General features: G+C 40.0%; 1 protein-coding gene across 2 annotated transcripts in view; it reads left to right on the top strand.

Annotated features, from left to right (window-relative positions):
* The window catches only part of pacsin1a (protein kinase C and casein kinase substrate in neurons 1a), a 75439-nt gene that overhangs the window by 48022 nt on the left and 8791 nt on the right, over positions 1 to 18626 (top strand). For both annotated transcript variants that reach the window (XM_067446955.1, XM_067446956.1), the window contains exons 3-8: positions 8327 to 8483; positions 8617 to 8852; positions 11475 to 11618; positions 13572 to 13747; positions 16022 to 16142; positions 16911 to 17026. In XM_067446955.1, coding sequence (XP_067303056.1) covers positions 8327 to 8483; positions 8617 to 8852; positions 11475 to 11618; positions 13572 to 13747; positions 16022 to 16142; positions 16911 to 17026 — 950 coding nt within the window. The remainder of the gene's footprint in view (positions 1 to 8326; positions 8484 to 8616; positions 8853 to 11474; positions 11619 to 13571; positions 13748 to 16021; positions 16143 to 16910; positions 17027 to 18626) is intronic.

Genomic DNA, 18626 nt, shown 5'->3' with positions numbered 1-18626 from the left:
CCCATTGAGTCAATTTTTGCAAAGACATAAGTGTTGTCACCTTGTCATATGAGCTTCACCTGTGACTAATAATGGATCAATTACCCCAGTACACTAGACCTTCACATCAACTGCAACTAGACCTCTGCAAAAATGCCTAAGATTCACCCAGAGACTAAAGTTTTGATTATCAAGAGGCTGAAGACCAGATCCACTGCTGATGTGGCAGACACCTTCAATGTGTCTCAGCGTCAAGTATAGAGGATAAAAAAAAGATTTGAAGAGACTGGAGACGTTTTTGACAAGCCCAGGTCAGGCAGACCCCAAAAGACAACTGCTCAAGAGGACCGTTTGTTGGCTCGAAAATCCAAGGCCAGCCCATTTTCCACTGCAGCAGAGCTCCACGAGACCTGGTCACCTGAAGTCCCTGTGTCAACCAGAACAGTTTGTCGGATTCTGTCTCGAAATGGCCTTCATGGTCGAATCAGTGCCCGGAAGCCAGCACTAAACAAAAGACAATAGAAAAAACGTGTGGCATTTGCCAAGGCCCACAGCCTGCTAAAAGGATGGACACTGGAAAAGTGGCAGAAGGTGGATTTATCAGATGAATCTTCTGTTGAATTACACCACAGTCCCCGCAAATATTGCAGGAGACCTACTGGAGCCAGAATGGATCTGAGATTCACCAAGAAAACAGTGAAGTTTGGTGGCGGAAAAATCATGGTCTGGGGTTACATCCAGTATGGGGGTGTGCGAGAGATCTGCAGGGTGGAAGGCAACATCAATAGTCTAAAATGCCAAGAAATCTTAGCTACCTCTTATATTCCCAACCATAAAAAAGGGCCAAATTCTGCAGCAGGTCGGTGCTCCATCGCATACTTCCATCTCCACATAAAAGTTCCTCAAGGCGAAGAAGATCAAGATGCTCCAGGATTGGCCAGCCCAGTCACCAGACATGAACATCATTGAGCATATGTGGGGTAGGATGAAAGAGGACGCATGGAAGATGAAACCAAAGAATATTGATTAACTCTGGGAGGCATGCAAGACTGCTTTCTTAGCTATTCCTGATGACTTCATCAATAAATTGTATGAATCCTTGCCAAACCGCATGGATGCAGTCCTTCAAGCTCATGGAAGTCATACAAGATATTAAATTTGGATCTCACAGCACCACAACTTAATTTGCTGACATATTTTTGTATTTGCAGTAAATTTGTTCAATTTCTGTATAGGTGACACAACTTTTGTCTTGCCAAAATTTAACCTTTCTGTCTTGATTAAATGATAAATATTTTTTCTGTGAAAATTATTTATTTCAGTGAATTAAACATCATTTGGGAGGGTTTTAGCTTTTCATATGAGCTATTTCTAACACCAATTAGTTAATTAAAAGTCAGGTTAATATCAGGTATTTCTAGAAAATAGATAAGCGACAAGACTTTTGTCAGGGACTGTAATATGACCAAGACCAAAGAGCTGTCCAAAGACACTAGAGACAAAATTGTACACCTCCACAAGGCTGGAAAGGGCTACGGGGAAATTGCCAAGCAGCTTGGTGAAAAAAGGTCCACTGTTGGAGCAATCATTAGAAAATGGAAGAAGCTAAACATGACTGTCAATCTCCCTCAGACTGGCGCTCCATGCAAGATCTCACCTTGTGGGGTCTCAATGATCCTAAGAAAGGTGAGAAATCAGCGCAGAACTACTCTGAGGAGCTTTTTAATGACCCGAAAAGAGCTGGGACCACCGTTTCCAAGGTTACTGTTGGTAAAACACTAAGACGTCATGGTTTGAAATCATGCATGGCATGGAAGTTTCCCCTGCTTAAACCAGCACATGTCCAGGCCCGTCTTAAGTTTGCCAATGACCATTTGGATGATCCAGAGGAGTCATTAGAGAAAGTCATGTGGTCAGATGAGACCAAAATAGAACATTTTGGTCATAATTCCTCTAAACGTGTTTGGAGGAAGAAGAATGATGAGTTGAATGATTCACATATTCAAGAATGATTCACGTATCCCTTCCCAGCTAAAGAACACCATCCCTACTGTGAAGCATGGCGCTGGTAGTATCATGCTTTGGGCGTTTTTCTGCACATGGGACAGGGCGACTGCACTGTATTAAGGAGAGGATGACCAGGGCCATGTATTGCGAGATTTTGGGGAACAACCTCCTTCCCTCAGTTAGAGCATTGAAGATGGGTCGAGGCTGGGTCTTCCAACATGACAATGACCTGAAACACACAGCCAGGATAACCAAGGAGTGGCTCTATAAGAAGCAAATCAAGGTTCTGGCGTGGCCTAGCCAGTCTCCAGACCTAAACCCAATAGAGAATCTTTGTAGGGAGCTCAAACTCCATGTTTCTCAGCGACAGGCCAGAAACCTGACTGATCTAGAGAAGATCTGTGTGAAGGAGTGGGCCAAAATCCCTCCTGCAGTGTGTGCAAACCTGGTGAAAAAATCAGGTGTTCAAATACTTATTTGTAGCTGTATCATACAAATAAATAGTTTAAAAATTATACATTGTTATTTCTGAATTTTTTTTTATAGATTATGTCTCTCACAGTGGACATGCACCTACGGCGACAATTTCAGACCCTTCCATGATTTCTAAATGGGAGAACTTGCAAAATAGCAGGTTGTTCAAATACTTATTTTCCTCACTGTATATATATATATATATATATATATATATATATATATATATATATATATATATATATATATATATATATATATATATATATATATATATATATATATATATATCCTATGTACGGATAATGTACATTCAGGAATGTAAAAACAACAACAAAAACAACAACAACAGGGTTTGTATCTAGATGTTCATTATGCCACTTATTGCACATCTACTTGCCACTTAAGTAGTCCTTTATTTATGCGTCCTTGTTATATGTTACATGAAAATAAAAAATTAAATAAAAAACTAACCCTAAACCAGGCCCGATAGCACTTTTTTTATTAGTCCTGTTCTGCATGTACATACTCCCAGACAGCAACATTGAGTTGGTCCAGAAACGGCCAACATCAGGTACAAGTGGAATCCATGCATACCAGATGTGGGCCAGATCTGGGCAGACACTATGTTGCTGTTTATTATATTATTATATTTATATGCACTTATTATAACAATTATAATAACTGAGTTATTAACTAGGTAAGTAGTACTAACCCCGAACCTAACCTTAACCCATGTTGCCTTACTCCAATCAGGCATAACATTATGATCACCTTCCTGATATTGTGTTAGTCCGCTTTTTCAGCCAAAACAGCAAACAGTTGGGCTCCACTAGACCCCTGAAGGTGTGCTGTGGGATCTGGCACCAAGATGTTAGCAGCAGATCCTCCAGGGATCAAACTTGTTTGTTCAGCACATCCCACAGATGCTCGACTTGATTGAGATCTGGGGAATTTGGAGGCCAAGTCAACACCTCAAACTCGTTGTTGTGCTCCTCAAACCATTGCTGAACCATTTGTGATTTGTGTCAGGAGCATTATCTGCTGGAAGAGCCACAGCCACCAGAATACCGTTTCCATGACAGACTGAACATGGTCTCAGCAGTGCTTAGGTAGGTGGTGGTAGGTCAAAGTAACATCCATGTGGATGGCAGGACCAAAGGTTTCCAAGCAGAACATTGCCCAAAGCATCACACTGCCTCCACCGGATCGCCTTCTTCCCATAGTGCATCCTGGGGACATTTGTTCCTCAGGTTAACAATGCACATGCACCCGTCCAGCCACGTGATGTAAAAGAAACCCAGGCCGCCATCTTCCATTGCTCCGCGGTCGAGTTCTGATGTTCACTTGGGCACCCTGACTTGTCTGCGGCTATGCAGCCCCATAAGCAACAAACTGCGATGCTCTGTATATTCTGACACCTTTCTATCAGAGCCAGCATTAACTTCTTGTGGAATTTGAGCTCCAGTAGCTCGTCTGTTTGATCGGACCACACGGCCCAGCCTTCGCTCCCCACGTGAATCAATGAGCCTTGGCCGCCCATGACCCTGTGGCCGGTTCTCCATTGTTCCTCTTGGAGCACTTTTGGTAGAGACTGACCACTGCAGACCGGGAACAGCCCACAAGAGCTGCAGTTTTGGAGATGCTCTGACCCAGTCGTCTAGCCGTCACAATTTGGCCCTTGTCAAACTCACTCAAATCCTTAAGCTTGCCCAGTTTTCCTGCTTCTAGCACATCAACTTTGAGAAAAGTATCCCACCCACTAACAGGTGCCATGATGAAGAGATTATCAGTGTTATTCAATTCACCTATCAGTGGACATAATGTTATACCTGATTGTGTATAGTACACTTTAAGTACCCATAGTTCATTAATATTACTTAACTGGATAATTACGCTGTAACAAAGACACCTTCAAATAAAGGACCCCACTTTATATTAGGTGGCCTTAAGTACTATGTACTTACATCAAAAAATAAGTACAATGTACTTACTGTGTTCAAATTGTATTGCAAAGCACCTTTGCTGATATTGAGGTGAGATACGGGTAGAGTTAGGGACAGGTGTGGTGCTGTGGGTCAGTTTAACGGTAAAGTTAGGGACAGGTCTGGTGGTGTGGGTCAGTTTAAGGGTAGAGTTAGGGACAGGTGTGGTGGTGTGGGTCAGTTTAACGGTAAAGTTAGGGACAGGTCTGGTGGTGTGGGTCAGTTTAAGGGTAGAGTTAGGGACAGGTCTGGTGGTGTGGGTCAGTTTAAGGGTAAAGTTAGGGTCAGGTGTGGAGGTGTGGGTCAGTTTAAGGGTAGAGTTAGGAACAGGTGTGGTGGTGTGGGTCAGTTTAAGGGTAAATTTAGGGTCAGGTGTGGAGGTGTGGGTCAGTTTAAGGGTAAATTTAGGGTCAGGTGTGGAGGTGTGGGTCAGTTTAAGGGTAAAGTTAGGGACAAGTGTGGTGGTGTGGGTCAGTTTAAGGGTAAAGTTAGGGTCAGGTGTGGTGGTGTGGGTAAGTTTAAGGGTAAAGTTAGGGTCAGGTGTGGTGGTGTGGGTCAGTTTAAGGGTAAAGTTAGGGACAGGTGTGGTGGTGTGGATCAGTTTAAGGGTAAAGTTAGCGTCAGGTGTGGTGGTGGGGGTAAGTTTAAGGGTAAAGTTAGGGTCAGGTGTGGTGGTGTGGGTCAGTTTAAGGGTAAAGTTAGGGTCAGGTGTGGAGGTGTGGGTCAGTTTAAGGGTAAAGTTAGGGACAGGTGTGGTGGTGTGGGTAAGTTTAAGGGTAAAGTTAGGGTCAGGTGTGGTGGTGTGGGTCAGTTTAAGGGTAAAGTTAGGGTCAGGTGTAGAGGTGTGGGTCAGTTTAAGGGTAAAGTTATTGACAGGTGTGGTGGTGTGGGTCAGTTTAAGGGTAGGGTTAGGGACAGGTGTGGTGGTGTGGGTCAGTTTAAGGGTAAAGTTAGGGACAGGTGTGGTGGTGTGGGTAAGTTTAAGGGTAGAGTTAGGGACAGGTGTGGTGGTGTGGGTCAGTTTAAGGGTAAAGTTAGGGACAGGTGTGGTGGTGTGGGTCAGTTTAAGGGTAGAGTTAGGGTCAGGTGTGGTGGTGTGGGTCAGTTTAAGGGTAAAGTTAGGGACAGGTGTGGTGGTGTGGGTCAGTTTAAGGGTAGAGTTAGGGACAGGTGTGGTGGTGTGGGTCAGTTTAAGGGTAGAGTTAGGGTCAGGTGTGGTGGTGTGGGTCAGTTTAAGGGTAAAGTTAGGGTCAGGTGTGGTGGTGTGGGTCAGTTTAAGGGTAGAGTTAGGGTCAGGTGTGGTGGTGTGGGTCAGTTTAAGGGTAAAGTTAGGGACAGGTGTGGTGGTGTGGGTCAGTTTAAGGGTAGAGTTAGGGACAGGTGTGGTGGTGTGGGTCAGTTTAAGGGTAAAGTTAGGGACAGGTGTGGTGGTGTGGGTCAGTTTAAGGGTAGAGTTAGGGACAGGTGTGGTGGTGTGGGTCAGTTTAAAGGTAGAGTTAGGGACAGGTGTGGTGGTGTGAGTCAGTTTAACGGTAAAGTTAGGGTCAGGTGTGGTGGTGTGGGTCAGTTTAAGGGTAGAGTTAGGGACAGGTGTGGTGGTGTGGGTCAGTTTAAGGGTAAAGTTAGGGTCAGGTGTGGTGGTGTGGGTCAGTTTAAGGGTAAAGTTAGGGTCAGGTGTTGTGGTGTGGGTCAGTTTAAGGGTAAAGTTAGGGTCAGGTGTGGTGGTGTGGGTAAGTTTAAGGGTAAAGTTAGGGTCAGGTGTGGTGGTGTGGGTCAGTTTAAGGGTAAAGTTAGTGACAGGTGTGGTGGTGTGGGTAAGTTTAAGGGTAAAGTTAGGGTCAGGTGTGGTGATGTGGGTCAGTTTAAGGGTAGAGTTAGGGACAGGTGTGGTGGTGTGGGTCAGTTTAAGGGTAAAGTTAGGTTCAGGTGTGGTGATGTGGGTCAGTTTAAGGGTAAAGTTAGGGTCAGGTGTGGTGGTGTGGGTCAGTTTAAGGGTAAGGTTAGGGTCAGGTGTGGTGGTGTGGGTCAGTTTAAGGGTAAGGTTAGGGTCAGGTGTGGTGGTATGGGCCAGTTTAAGGGTAGAGTTAGGTGTAAGAGAAGTGCCAGCTGTGTAATTACACATGTAACTATATAAATGAATTACAGATATAATTACATGCTGGTATTTTTAAAATGTAAGTACAATGTTAAAACATGTATGTACACAATAAGTGCATTATATCAAATGTTAGTACATAGTAGTTAAGGCCACGTAATATAAAGTGGGTCCAGAACAGTCATAACACAAATTAGGCTACACAACTTTTTTACTGAATAAATAATGAGGGGGACGTGAAATATTAATTTGATAAGACATTTTTTTAAGGTCACCATAAAATCTAAATTGACAATTATTATTTTTTTATGGAATATTGGCTTATTTATTACAAATGATTTATTCGTGCTCATCATTATTTGATTACATTCATGTTCCTCATAATCTTGAATCACAATAACTCCCCCTCTCTCTTGCAGCGACATCTCTGCTCTTCTCTGATGACGAGGGCGGGGCAACCTGTCACTCACATGAGATCCACCAATAGCAAACCACAACCATCCAACCATCCAATCAATTCCCCACGGACAAAATCAAGCCCCGCCCTACATTTGCTCTTGTTCCAGAAGCGTTTCACTCGGATATACGTCACTATAGGGAAGAAAAGACTATTTCATGTCGACTTTAAAAATCTTACCTGCTTGTTATCTTATAGTCCATTACAGTGTAGAAAACAATCGTTTGTCTAGCGATAAGACAGACACTTTCAATATTAATGTAGACCTACTGTTAAAACTAAAGTCCTCAGATTTTCTTTGACAGTAATTATAATCGATATTTAAGGTGCAAGACTGCACCTACACTTGAACGAAATGAGAAAGAGCGTATCCGTCTGTGGTGCAATACACAGATGAGCATCAGTGCCATTGACGAAGGTCATTATCGTGGAATAACTGACCTTGAAATGTCACTAACCAATTAGAATCAAGCATTTCAGAATATATGCTGCCGTCTAGATTTGGACAAAATACCTGCTGATTTTTCAGCACTTTGTCAGCTCAAAAGGCATTGCCATAACCTGTGTATAAATTCCAGTAAGGCTGTGTGTCTTTCATTCCATTAGACCTCACTGAGCGCTCTTGGACATGCATGCAGTTGTGATGTCATTGTTAGTGCAGTGAAGCGCAGGATTAGAGCACTAGCAGCACATGGACACAAAGCTGTGGCAGTCATTGCATAACTTCACATGCACAACAATGAGTCCCTTCCCCCTCATATCATCCCTCGCCCACCCGCACTCATTCCTCTGCGCTCGCTTACGCCACCTGCAGGCAGCAGGGAGAACTACAGTCTTCCTGCATAACCACAAACATATTTTGGGGAAAAATCTAAAATATTATATACATTACATTAATTATTGCTGTTAATTCAGATTTCTGAAGGGTCATGTGACACTGAAGACTGGAGTAATGATGTTGGAAATTCAGCTTTGATCACAGGAATACATTATATTTTACAATGTATTCATTTAAAAAAAAATATTTCACAATGACACTGTTTTTACTTAATTTTTACTAAGTTAACTGTATCAAATAAATGAAGTCTTGTCGAGATTCTTTCACAAACATTCATTAATATTTTGAACAGTAGTGGTATGCACACGTATGTTATATAAAATAACAGGATATAAATAACATTTAATAACAATGCAATTTTCATAATCCCTCTTATATTATTATTCATTTTTATTTTATTTTAAATGATAAATATCTTGCAGATTCTTCGTGGGCTGTGTAAACTTATGAGCAGAATTGTACATCAAGTTACATGATATGATTTTTTCTAGGTGGGAAATTATAAGCGTGCAGTCAAGAGAATTGACGACGGCCATCGACTTTGCAATGATCTCATGAACTGCCTTCAGGAACGTGCCAAGATTGAGAAGTCCTACAGCGCGCAGCTCACCGAATGGTCCAAAAGGTGGAGGCAACTGATTGAGAAAGGTCAGTTAGATAAATCTAAAGCTTCATCCTCTCAGCTTATGAACTGTTATGTGAACCATGGCAATAAAAAAGATGATCTATGCATCTCTGATTTTGTACGTCTGTATCCACGTGTGTGTGTGTGTGTGGCCAGGGCCTCAGTACGGGTCTGTGGAGCGAGCCTGGTTAGCTATGATGACAGAGGCTGATAAAGTGAGTGAGCTCCATCAAGAGGTGAAGAACGGTCTGATGAACGAGGACGTTGAGAAGGTGAAAAACTGGCAGAAAGACTCGTACCACAGACAGATGATAGGAGGCTTCAAGGAAACCAAAGAGGCAGAAGAGGGCTTCAAGAAAGCCCAGAAACCCTGGGCTAAGAAACTCAAAGAGGTACAAAGAAACAGCTTTAATCATGTCACTTTAGGGCATCTTTTCACTGCATGCGTATTACAAATTTTTGCAGTTGCTAGGGCACATTTCTCAATATTTAGGTCTCTTTTTCAAAACTCTTCACATAGTTCTCCTTACAAACTCTCATCTTGACACAGCAGCACTAAAACTACCAAAACACTTAATACGTTTCTCAAATCAACTCATTCTTCCAGGACACTAGCAAAGGTTTTCAACCAACAAACACACTTTGTCAATCATAAAACACAGACCTAAAACACTAACATCAGGGAGCATTATACAATGATTTGAATGATTGTATCAATGATTTCTTTTGTAAAATCTCTTTTATAACCCTCTACTTACAGCCCATATTTACATTACTGTACAAAATTATTCCCAAGTTTCCCCTTTTGCATGGGTGGTAATGTGTAGGTGTATTAGTTTTTTTTGGATTCAGAATATCAGTATGGTATTACTGTCTTATTCATTATATAAGTATTCAAAATTGTATGCAAACATGTGCAAATTGACTTGTAGAGCATAACGTTTTGGCGGTGTTTGAGAAAATAATGCAATATGTAAAATCCCCAAATATGCCATTTGAAAGATGTCGTCATTGAATGTATTTTGTGTGTGATCCACAGTTTAGCTCACATTGGCCCTCATTTATCAAAAGTGCGTACACCAAATTTCCAGCGTACACCTTGCGTACACCCAAACCCACGGTGACTTTGAGATTTATCAATATGGACGTTGGAGTACGGCACGCTCAAATCCTACGCCAGCTCAGGAGGTGGTGTACGCACGTTTGAGTTAGTGCGAAAATGAGCAGAAAAACAATAACTCCATAAAACAAACAGACAAAGATATGCTATATTATGACCCACTGTAAAACAACAACAACATAGTAATTATAAACTTCAGTGTTTATTTTTGTGCAACATGGACGTCATTGTTTAATTTGTGTGATAATAAGCATTTGATTTGTAGGCATGTATTCCTCCAGTCGCGAGCCTGTGCGCTTTAGGCCTACCTGACGTTTAAGGCCCGGCAGCTGCGGACGGACTGGGACTGAAAATAATTCAGACTGACAAAATAATAAAAATGACATTCTTCTTCTTTTAAATAATAATAATAATAATAAATTAAATAAAAACGACATTCTTCTTCTAAATAACAATAAGCGTCATTAATAATAAAAATCATAGCCTAATAATAATACGAATCTTACAAATTGTCATGCTATTATTAATGTGAATGAATGGTAGGCTACTCCACATCACATCATCATCATATCGTACACCCCAATACATGTGCCGTGATTTGAAATTAAATGCTAATTGTTTCAAAACATGTGCTGTAAAATAATCCAATCATCCAAACAGCTTTAAACTGCTGGAGTGCGCTTCTGAACCCCCACACTATTAACAGTACTCATAATTTAGGTCCACATTTTGTTTTTGTGGGTGCCTTTAATCCCACAAAACAATATCGCTTTTTTCCACTTCCCTGGTGATGGTCTCAATCATCTCACTAGTTCAGTAGTCAGGGCACTGATCAGGGAGTCCGTCCATTGACTTATGTCCTAATCAGTGCCCTGACTAGTGGACTAGTGAGATGATTGAGACCTTTCTTTCACTTCTTTGCCGTCTTCTGTTTGTCCATGGCTTAAAATGAGGGCGTGGGGGAGGCGGAGACTTGAATATATAGGGGCGTGTTATTCTAATGACGATCGTTTTCAGCCGCGGCATTTATTAAGGGCAGGTATTGCGTACACCTGGATTGCAGAGGTGCGCACAGCTTCATAAATGAGGCGGTGAGAGGAGTGTAAGCATAATCTTACGCTAACATATACACCAGTTTCTACGCAAGATTGATAAATGAGGGCCATTGAGTTCTGTTTTACTCACTTTGTGAAGAGTTTGGAAAAAGTGTCCTAATGTTGAGAAATGTGTCCTAGGGATTGTAAAAAAAAAAAAAAAACCTGTAGTGCATGCAGTGTAAAATTCAATTAAAGTGTTATGGTTTATATATATTTACATGTTAAAATGCTTCCATCCTTTACTCACTCTGTCCAACTTCGTATAACATTCTTCTGTGAAAAAGGAAAACATTAAAGATTATAAATCAACGTTTTTCACAGGCAGTTATAATTAATGAGGACTAAATCTTTAAAGATAAAGCTCACAAAGCACCATAAACTATATACCATGTAATCTGAAGCCCTATGTGATTTTGTGCATTGTGTAAAAACAAATGTTTTGTGTCTCAAATGTTTGCTGTTATTCGCTGGTTTTAGAAGACATGGACGGATTATGTGTATAGTACTTTGTTGCATTTGAAGCCTGAGTCTCAATCATTGCAATAGCATGTACAAGAACAACCAGTAAAATATACAGCATTTTTCTTTTTGCATCCCATTAGAAAAAGAAATGAATGTGCTATAGAACAAAACGAGTGAGCACATTATAATAACAGGGATGGAGTTGTTAGCGGAAGCGTTTTGGTGTCCTCAGAACTGACATTGACTGACATTTTCAGTCAGTGCAACTTACTCTGAGCTTCATTCATTTAGTTGCAGTATTGCAGTTATTTAAAATGTTGCACGTCTGGCTGCAGATGGAAACTGCAAAGAAGACCTATCACATGGCATGCAAAGAGGAGAAACTGGCTGCAGGGCGTGAGGCAGATGCTTCTGTCGCTCCAGACCAGCAGAAGAAACTCCACGAGAAGACAGAGAAATGCAAACAGGATGTGCAGAAGGTGCGGTAAACAGCCACATGACAAACATAAAGAAACAAATTCAAGACGGGTACAACGGGGCTCCCATAGAGTATGGTTGCAGAATATATATATATATATATAAATACTGATTTTAATACTGATATAAATACTGTTGTTCCAAACCTGTATAAATGTCTTTGTTCTGCTGTACACAGAGGAAGATATTTAATATGTTTGTAACCAAGCAGACCTCACTCCCCATTTGCTATCATACACAGTAAAATCCCCAGTGTTAAATCAACACTGCTCAGAGTGTATTTGGTCCCACTCCACAGAGAGTTAAAATAACACTGAAGCGGTGATAAAGTTAATAAGATAATTAAGAGATTAATTAAGTAATGATTGAACCATTAGTGATGAACACCTGATGGTAACGAGCAGAATCACTCAAGGACAGAGAAACACAAGATCTACAACTGACTTCAGCCATAGCCTTAGATGAAATCAACTGAAGATAAAAGAAGACATCAAATCTCTGAAGGAGGATTAAACAACTCCACAATTACTTTTGTCATACTGTACTTCTACATATGTTTTTATTGAGAATGAACAGAGGTTTAGATACTGATGTTTTATGGAAATCATTTGGTCACCATTGTGGTGATTAGTGTTTCATCTAGTTGGGCAGTTTGACTTTAAATTAACATTTCAATCTTTGTAACAGTGTATGCCAAAACACATTTGTTTGCAAAGAAATGTGATCTTGTTACATGCATCATACAGTTTGTTGTCAAGTTTTAAAGATCAAGCTCACCAATCTTATACTGAACAAAAGCAGTTGTTTGTTTTTAAGTAAATTGATCATCAATGTGAAAATCTTGGCACAAATTAAACAGAATTTAGATATCTTAATTGGGGGGGGGGGCGGTATTTGGACACAGACATCAAGAATCAGCATATGAATCTCAACAATGGTGACATGTTTTTATGCCACAATGCATTTCTGGGAGCCGACCAATTATAAAACTCATGGCTCCCAGCATGCATTGCAGCATGAAGCATATCACCATTGTTGAGATCATATTCATATGCTGATTCTTGATGTCTGGCTAAAATAATTGGTTCTGTAACTTTTAAAAAAACAAACAAATCTAAATTCAAAATCTGACCCATGGCAAATATATATATACACTCACACATTTGGTCACTGATGAGATTAGTAAATCATTCCATTTCATTATGAAAAGCATATGAACTGATTTGCTTCTGGATTCCATTGTAACTAAGTAAGTGTACAAAACACTGTTAGCAACACTGCTCTTCAAAAGCCATGTCAAACTGCCCAACTAAAGGAAACACTGATCAGCATAATGGTGACCAAACATTTTCCATAAAACATCAACATCTAAACCTGTTAATTCTCAATACGAGCTTATGTAGACGAACAGTATGACAGGAATAACTGTGCAGTTGTTTAATCCTCTGATGAGATCTTCAGAGATTTAATGTCTTCTTTTATCTTCAGTTGATTTCATCTAAGGCTGTGGCTGAAGTCAGTTGTAGATCTTGTGATTTTCTTTCCTTCAGTGATTATGCTCGTTATCATCAGGTGTTCATCACTAATTGTTCAATCACCACTTAATTCATCTCTTAATTATCTCATTAACTTTAACACGGCTTCAGTGTTAATTTAACTCTCTGTGGAGTGGGACCAAATACACTCTGAGCAGTGTTGATTTAACACTGGGGATTTTACTGTGTAGTAGGAAAAAAATACTATGGTAGAGATCTGCTTGGTTACATTTGTCCCTTTACAACAATCGCTCTCTGTCCGTATTGAACAGATTACTGTATTGAATTATTGCGTTACAGTCCTATAACTGTCTTAAATTATTGATGTGTTAATGTTCTTAATTTGTAAATCACTGCTGTTGTGTAGTGTTACTTACCGGAGGATGTAGCTCATGATGTGCGTTTGCGTGTGTGCCGCAGGCGAAGGAGAAGTACGAGAAGTCTCTGGACGAGCTGTCGAAATGCACACCGCAGTACATGGAGTGCATGGAGCTGGTGTTTGACCAATGCCAGCAGCACGAGGTCAAACGACTGACCTTCCTCAAAGAGGTTCTTCTGGACATCAAACGACACCTAAACCTCACCGAGAACCAAAAGTCAGTGTCAACCGCACTCGTTCACAAGGAAATTAGTTTGTGGTCTTGCAGAGATACAAAAAAAAAAGTTAAGATCTCATCTGTGATTCCTCCAAGAATGGGAATTTTCTAGCGCTTTACTCATTACTCGGTCTCAGTGGTTAACAGCTCACTGAAGTTAAAGCAGTCTAGGTCAGGGTTTTTCAAACTGTGGCTCATGACCTATTTGTGTGATGCATTGTGGGAAAAGGTGCTGTGCTAAATCATTAGCCACAGCTAAATTTGCTTTTCAGTGAATGACACACACATGCGCATAAAAACAGTTTGGTTTTGGCTGCACAATTAACCCAAATTAAAAATAAATCACGATATTGCTTAGTGCGATTTTCGAGTCGCAAATGCTGCAGTTTAGTTATTATTAATATTACGGGGTGTAACGGTTCAAAATATTTCGGTACGGTTCATTATGTGCTATGTTCAGGGAAAAATAGACTACTGTCAAATAAAAATAAGGAAAATAAGTACAAATAATCAAACTTCAAGCAACAGCACAAATTTATACAATGGGGCAAAGATACAAATAAAATAAACAGTGCTTTGCAGGAAGTTTCTTACATTAGTTTTCAAGTAGAGCAATTAAATAAAGTAATTATCAAATTAAAAATAATTGCATTTTTGACTGTATAAATTAAATATGAATCCTTTTGAAAGTTTAAAAGCTATTCAGTTAAGCACAATGAGGGATTTTCTTTTCTTTTGTTGTGTGATTAACATCAAAAACATACGCAGACAGTAGGCATATTAGGCTGCTGTCACTTTAAGAAATAACCAGAATGATCCAGTACACTGATCAAACTTTCTGGACTGTTTACGTTCACTTAAAACATATTATAAAACGGTTAGTTCCAGATTTTGATTGGTCGATAGCTGTTTTATTCACAATAAAACAAGGCTATGATCGCCATAGATATGTCTACGTAGATGTCTCATTCAAACGTTCCAGGCACGTTGACGAGCCGCCATTTTAGAACGGTCAACACACGTCAACACTTCAGATGCTGTCAATCATCACTCGCTTAAAAATAAGAAGAACACTGCGCCTGCGCAGCCTCTGTGAAACTCTGTAAAGCCCGGTGCGATTTAACTTCCCGAAGAAACCTTTCAAAGGGGATACGTTTGTGTTAGTTTAGCAATTATAATGTTTGGATCTACACAAAAACACGTAACATTTGTTAGTAACAGGCTTCATCGTTCTTGAATTTCAATTCCCAGTATTCAAGAACTGGAAAATGTATGTGAAAACAAACATTGACCCTTTGAAGGTGTTTAAATCAAACTAAATGTAAGAGTATTTAAAGAAGAGAAGCCGACATATTTCTGCTGTTCTATAAGCATGTCCTTCGTTCAGCGAGTCTGTTGTCTATTTTTGCTGTGATTCTCATGCTGCATTAAAGCCACGGTGCATAGTTCTTGATCAACTTGACCTAATTAACATGAAAGATAACCGATTTCACCATAAAATCATGTAGTGCAGTGTTCCGTGTGTTTCACAATCACCATATAACATCCAGCGCTGTGAAATAAATAATAAAATACACAAAAAGATTTTGCCCAAACTTCCAAGGCCTGTTTAAATTATTAAACTAAGCGTTTCTTAACTTTAATAAGTTAAGCTCCCGCTCTCCATATGCACTGCTTCTGCCCTGTCAACCATAGAATGAGCGTGCAGTGTCTCATTTGACAGGTCACAATGACCGGCTTTGACCGTTCTAAAATGGCGGATGGCTAATGTATAACGGCCCATTGAAACAGTCGCTAATGAGGTATCTAAGTATACATATCTATGATGATCACTTCAACCAACGGTTCTGTGTACAACACCCTTAGCAACCATTCTTAGCAACATAAACATTTGTTTGTTCTCATTGAAGCCTGAATTATTATGAAAGAGAGGTTGAATGAACAAATGTATTTCCTGCATTCAGATTAAGCATATTCCTTTAGGTCAGTCCAATGTTCATAATAAAAACATCTGTTGAATGTCCGCTGCGATATATTGTCCTTTTAACAGTTAAGGGTTTGTCCCATGTCCTGACAGCACTCATATGTCATTTGTGTCTTGTTCCGTGTTCACAACAAGTTTCAGTCCTTTCAATATAAATGTTTTCGCTATTGAGTGACTCACTCATAAAGACAGCCTTTGCCACCATCCATAATAATGTACGGTAGCTTATGTTGCTGTCACTGATCTTCCTGAGCTTAATTTTTTTTTTTTTTGTATCTTCCATGGTATAGCTATGCGTCAGTGTACCGCGAGTTTGAACGCACCATTCTGGCTGCCAACACACAAGAGGATCTCAAGTGGTTCAGTAATAATCACGGTCCTGGCATGCATATGAACTGGCCCCAGTTTGAGGTACTTTTTTGAGTTTCTAGGCCTTTTCTAGTTTCCTTATAAGGTACAAGAGACCGGGGTTAGTTGTCACATGTAAAAAAATGTCACACTCTAATATCCCAGTAATGCTTGAAAGGGATAATTCACCCAAAAATGAAACTTATGTCATCATTTACTCATCATCAAGTTGGTCCAAACATGTATGAATTTCTCTCTTTTGTTGAACAATAAAAGGGATATTTTGAAAAACGTGTGGAACCAAAAACCCATCGACTTCCATAGTATGGGGAAACTGTTTGCTTATTGACATTCTTCAAAATATCTTCTTTTGTGTTCTGCAAAAGAAATAAATTCATTAAGGTTTGGACCAACTTGAGGGTGAGTAAATGATAAAAAGCATTTTCATTTTTGGGTGCACTCTAGTATTGCACTCCAGAAGTTTTCATGTTGGTTTCTTAAACCTGTTTTTTTTTTTTTTTTTTTTTTTTTTTTTATGATTTAATTTACCTTAATTTTTTGCTATTTCATGATTTTTTTAACATATTTTGTTTACAATTTGCTAAAACATTTTAAATGCAGATCGTCTATTAAAATATATTTATATGCTTTTCATATTACTTTTATTCCATATTTTAGAAAAGGTATTCTTGTTTTTCTTTAGTTTGACAATATGCCGTTCTATTTGCTGGCTTGTTTAATGAACTGCATTTTTTTTTCTCTGAAAAATAATGGAAAAATGGAAATGTTTAATAGCTGTTCGTAGTGAATCAGATTATCTGTTTCTCTCAGGAATATAATCCAGACGCCACCAACGCTGTTGCCAAGAGAGAAAAGAAGAAGCCAGATGGAGTGGCTCCTGCTACCCCAAACACAGAGCATGCAGGTCAAGCAGGCGACCGGGGCAGGTCAGACATCATTTCTGCTTTCCTGTCAGCTCTCAGTGTCCATACTTTTACCTCTTTTTAGAGGCTGATTGCTGTCCCCTTCACTCTTTCAAATAAAGATTCTTTGAAATACTCTCTTCTGATTATACAGCCATACAGGGTTCATTTTTAATTTGACAGGGTGGATGCATTATAATCAAGAAAATTTAGATTTAATACGGTTGGTAACAATAAAGGTTAGGGTCCAGTTGTCACTATATTAACTAGTTGCTTATTATCATGCATATTACTCTGCATGTTTATTGGGTTGTTTATTGGTTCCTATAATGCACATATTCTGCATTGCCTTATTCTACATCCTTTAATCAGAGATGGAAACTCGAGTATGTGACTTGGCCTCGAGTCGCACTTAAGTTTTGTTTAAAAAACAACAACAAAAAACACTTCCGACTTGACTTGGACTTGCAAACAAATGACCTGAGCCTTGACTCGATACTTTACTTGAACTTGACATGGACTTGAAGACTAAGATTTGTGGGAAAAATGCAAGTCTTTTGGCACAGCATTCCTGATTACGTTCCCTATTTACTACCCCACATGACATAATGCAACTCCACCTTTTACTATGTACTGCAGCAGTGAATATCACAAAACATTTCTAAACACACCAAGCCCTGACACATCTGAAGCCATGCAAATTCATCACCAGTAGAAAACTGCTGTTAAATAAATAAGCAACAAACTAGTTACAATATAGTCAAGCCATACATTAAGAAACTTTGTCATTTAATTTGCAAAGTGGACCTCAGAAGCTTGACTTGACTTGGACCTCAGAGGCTTGAGACTTGACTTGGACCTCAGAGACTTGAGGCTTGACATGACTTGACTTGAACCTCAGAGACTTGAAGTTTGGCTTGACTTGAACCTCAGAGACTTGAGGCATGACTTGAACCTCAGAGACTTGAGACTTGAATTGAATTGGACCTCAGAGACTTGACTAGACTTGGACCTCAGAGACTTGAGACTTGAATTGACTTGGACCTCAGAGACTTGAGACTTGACTTGACTTGAACCTCAGAGACTTGAGACTTGAATTGATTTGGACCTCAGAGACTTGACTAGACTTGGACCTCAGAGACTTGAGACTTGACTTGAAACTTGGAGACTTGAGGCTTGACTTGACTTGAACCTCAGAGACTTGAGACTTGAATTGACTTGGACCTCAGAGACTTGACTTGACTTGGACCTCAGAGACTTGAGACTTGATTTGGACCTCAGAGGCTTGACAGGACTTGACTTGGACCTCAGAGACTTGAGACTTGACTTGGACCTCAGAGATTTGAGGCTTGACATGACTTGACTTGGACCTCAGAGACTTGAGACTTGACTCGACTTGGACCTCAGAGACTTGAGACTAGACTTGGACCTCAGAGACTTGAGACTTGACTTAGACCTCAGAGACTTGAGGCTTGACTTGGACCTCAGAGATTTGAGGCTTGACATGACTTGACTTGGACCTCAGAGACTTGAGACTTGACTCGACTTGGACCTCAGAGACTTGAGACTAGACTTGGACCTCAGAGACTTGAGACTTGACTTAGACCTCAGAGACTTGAGGCTT

This window comes from Pseudorasbora parva, chromosome 6 (genome assembly GCF_024679245.1).
Source record: "Pseudorasbora parva isolate DD20220531a chromosome 6, ASM2467924v1, whole genome shotgun sequence".
Taxonomy (NCBI): domain Eukaryota; kingdom Metazoa; phylum Chordata; class Actinopteri; order Cypriniformes; family Gobionidae; genus Pseudorasbora; species Pseudorasbora parva.
This window is presented reverse-complemented; position numbering and strand designations above follow the sequence as displayed.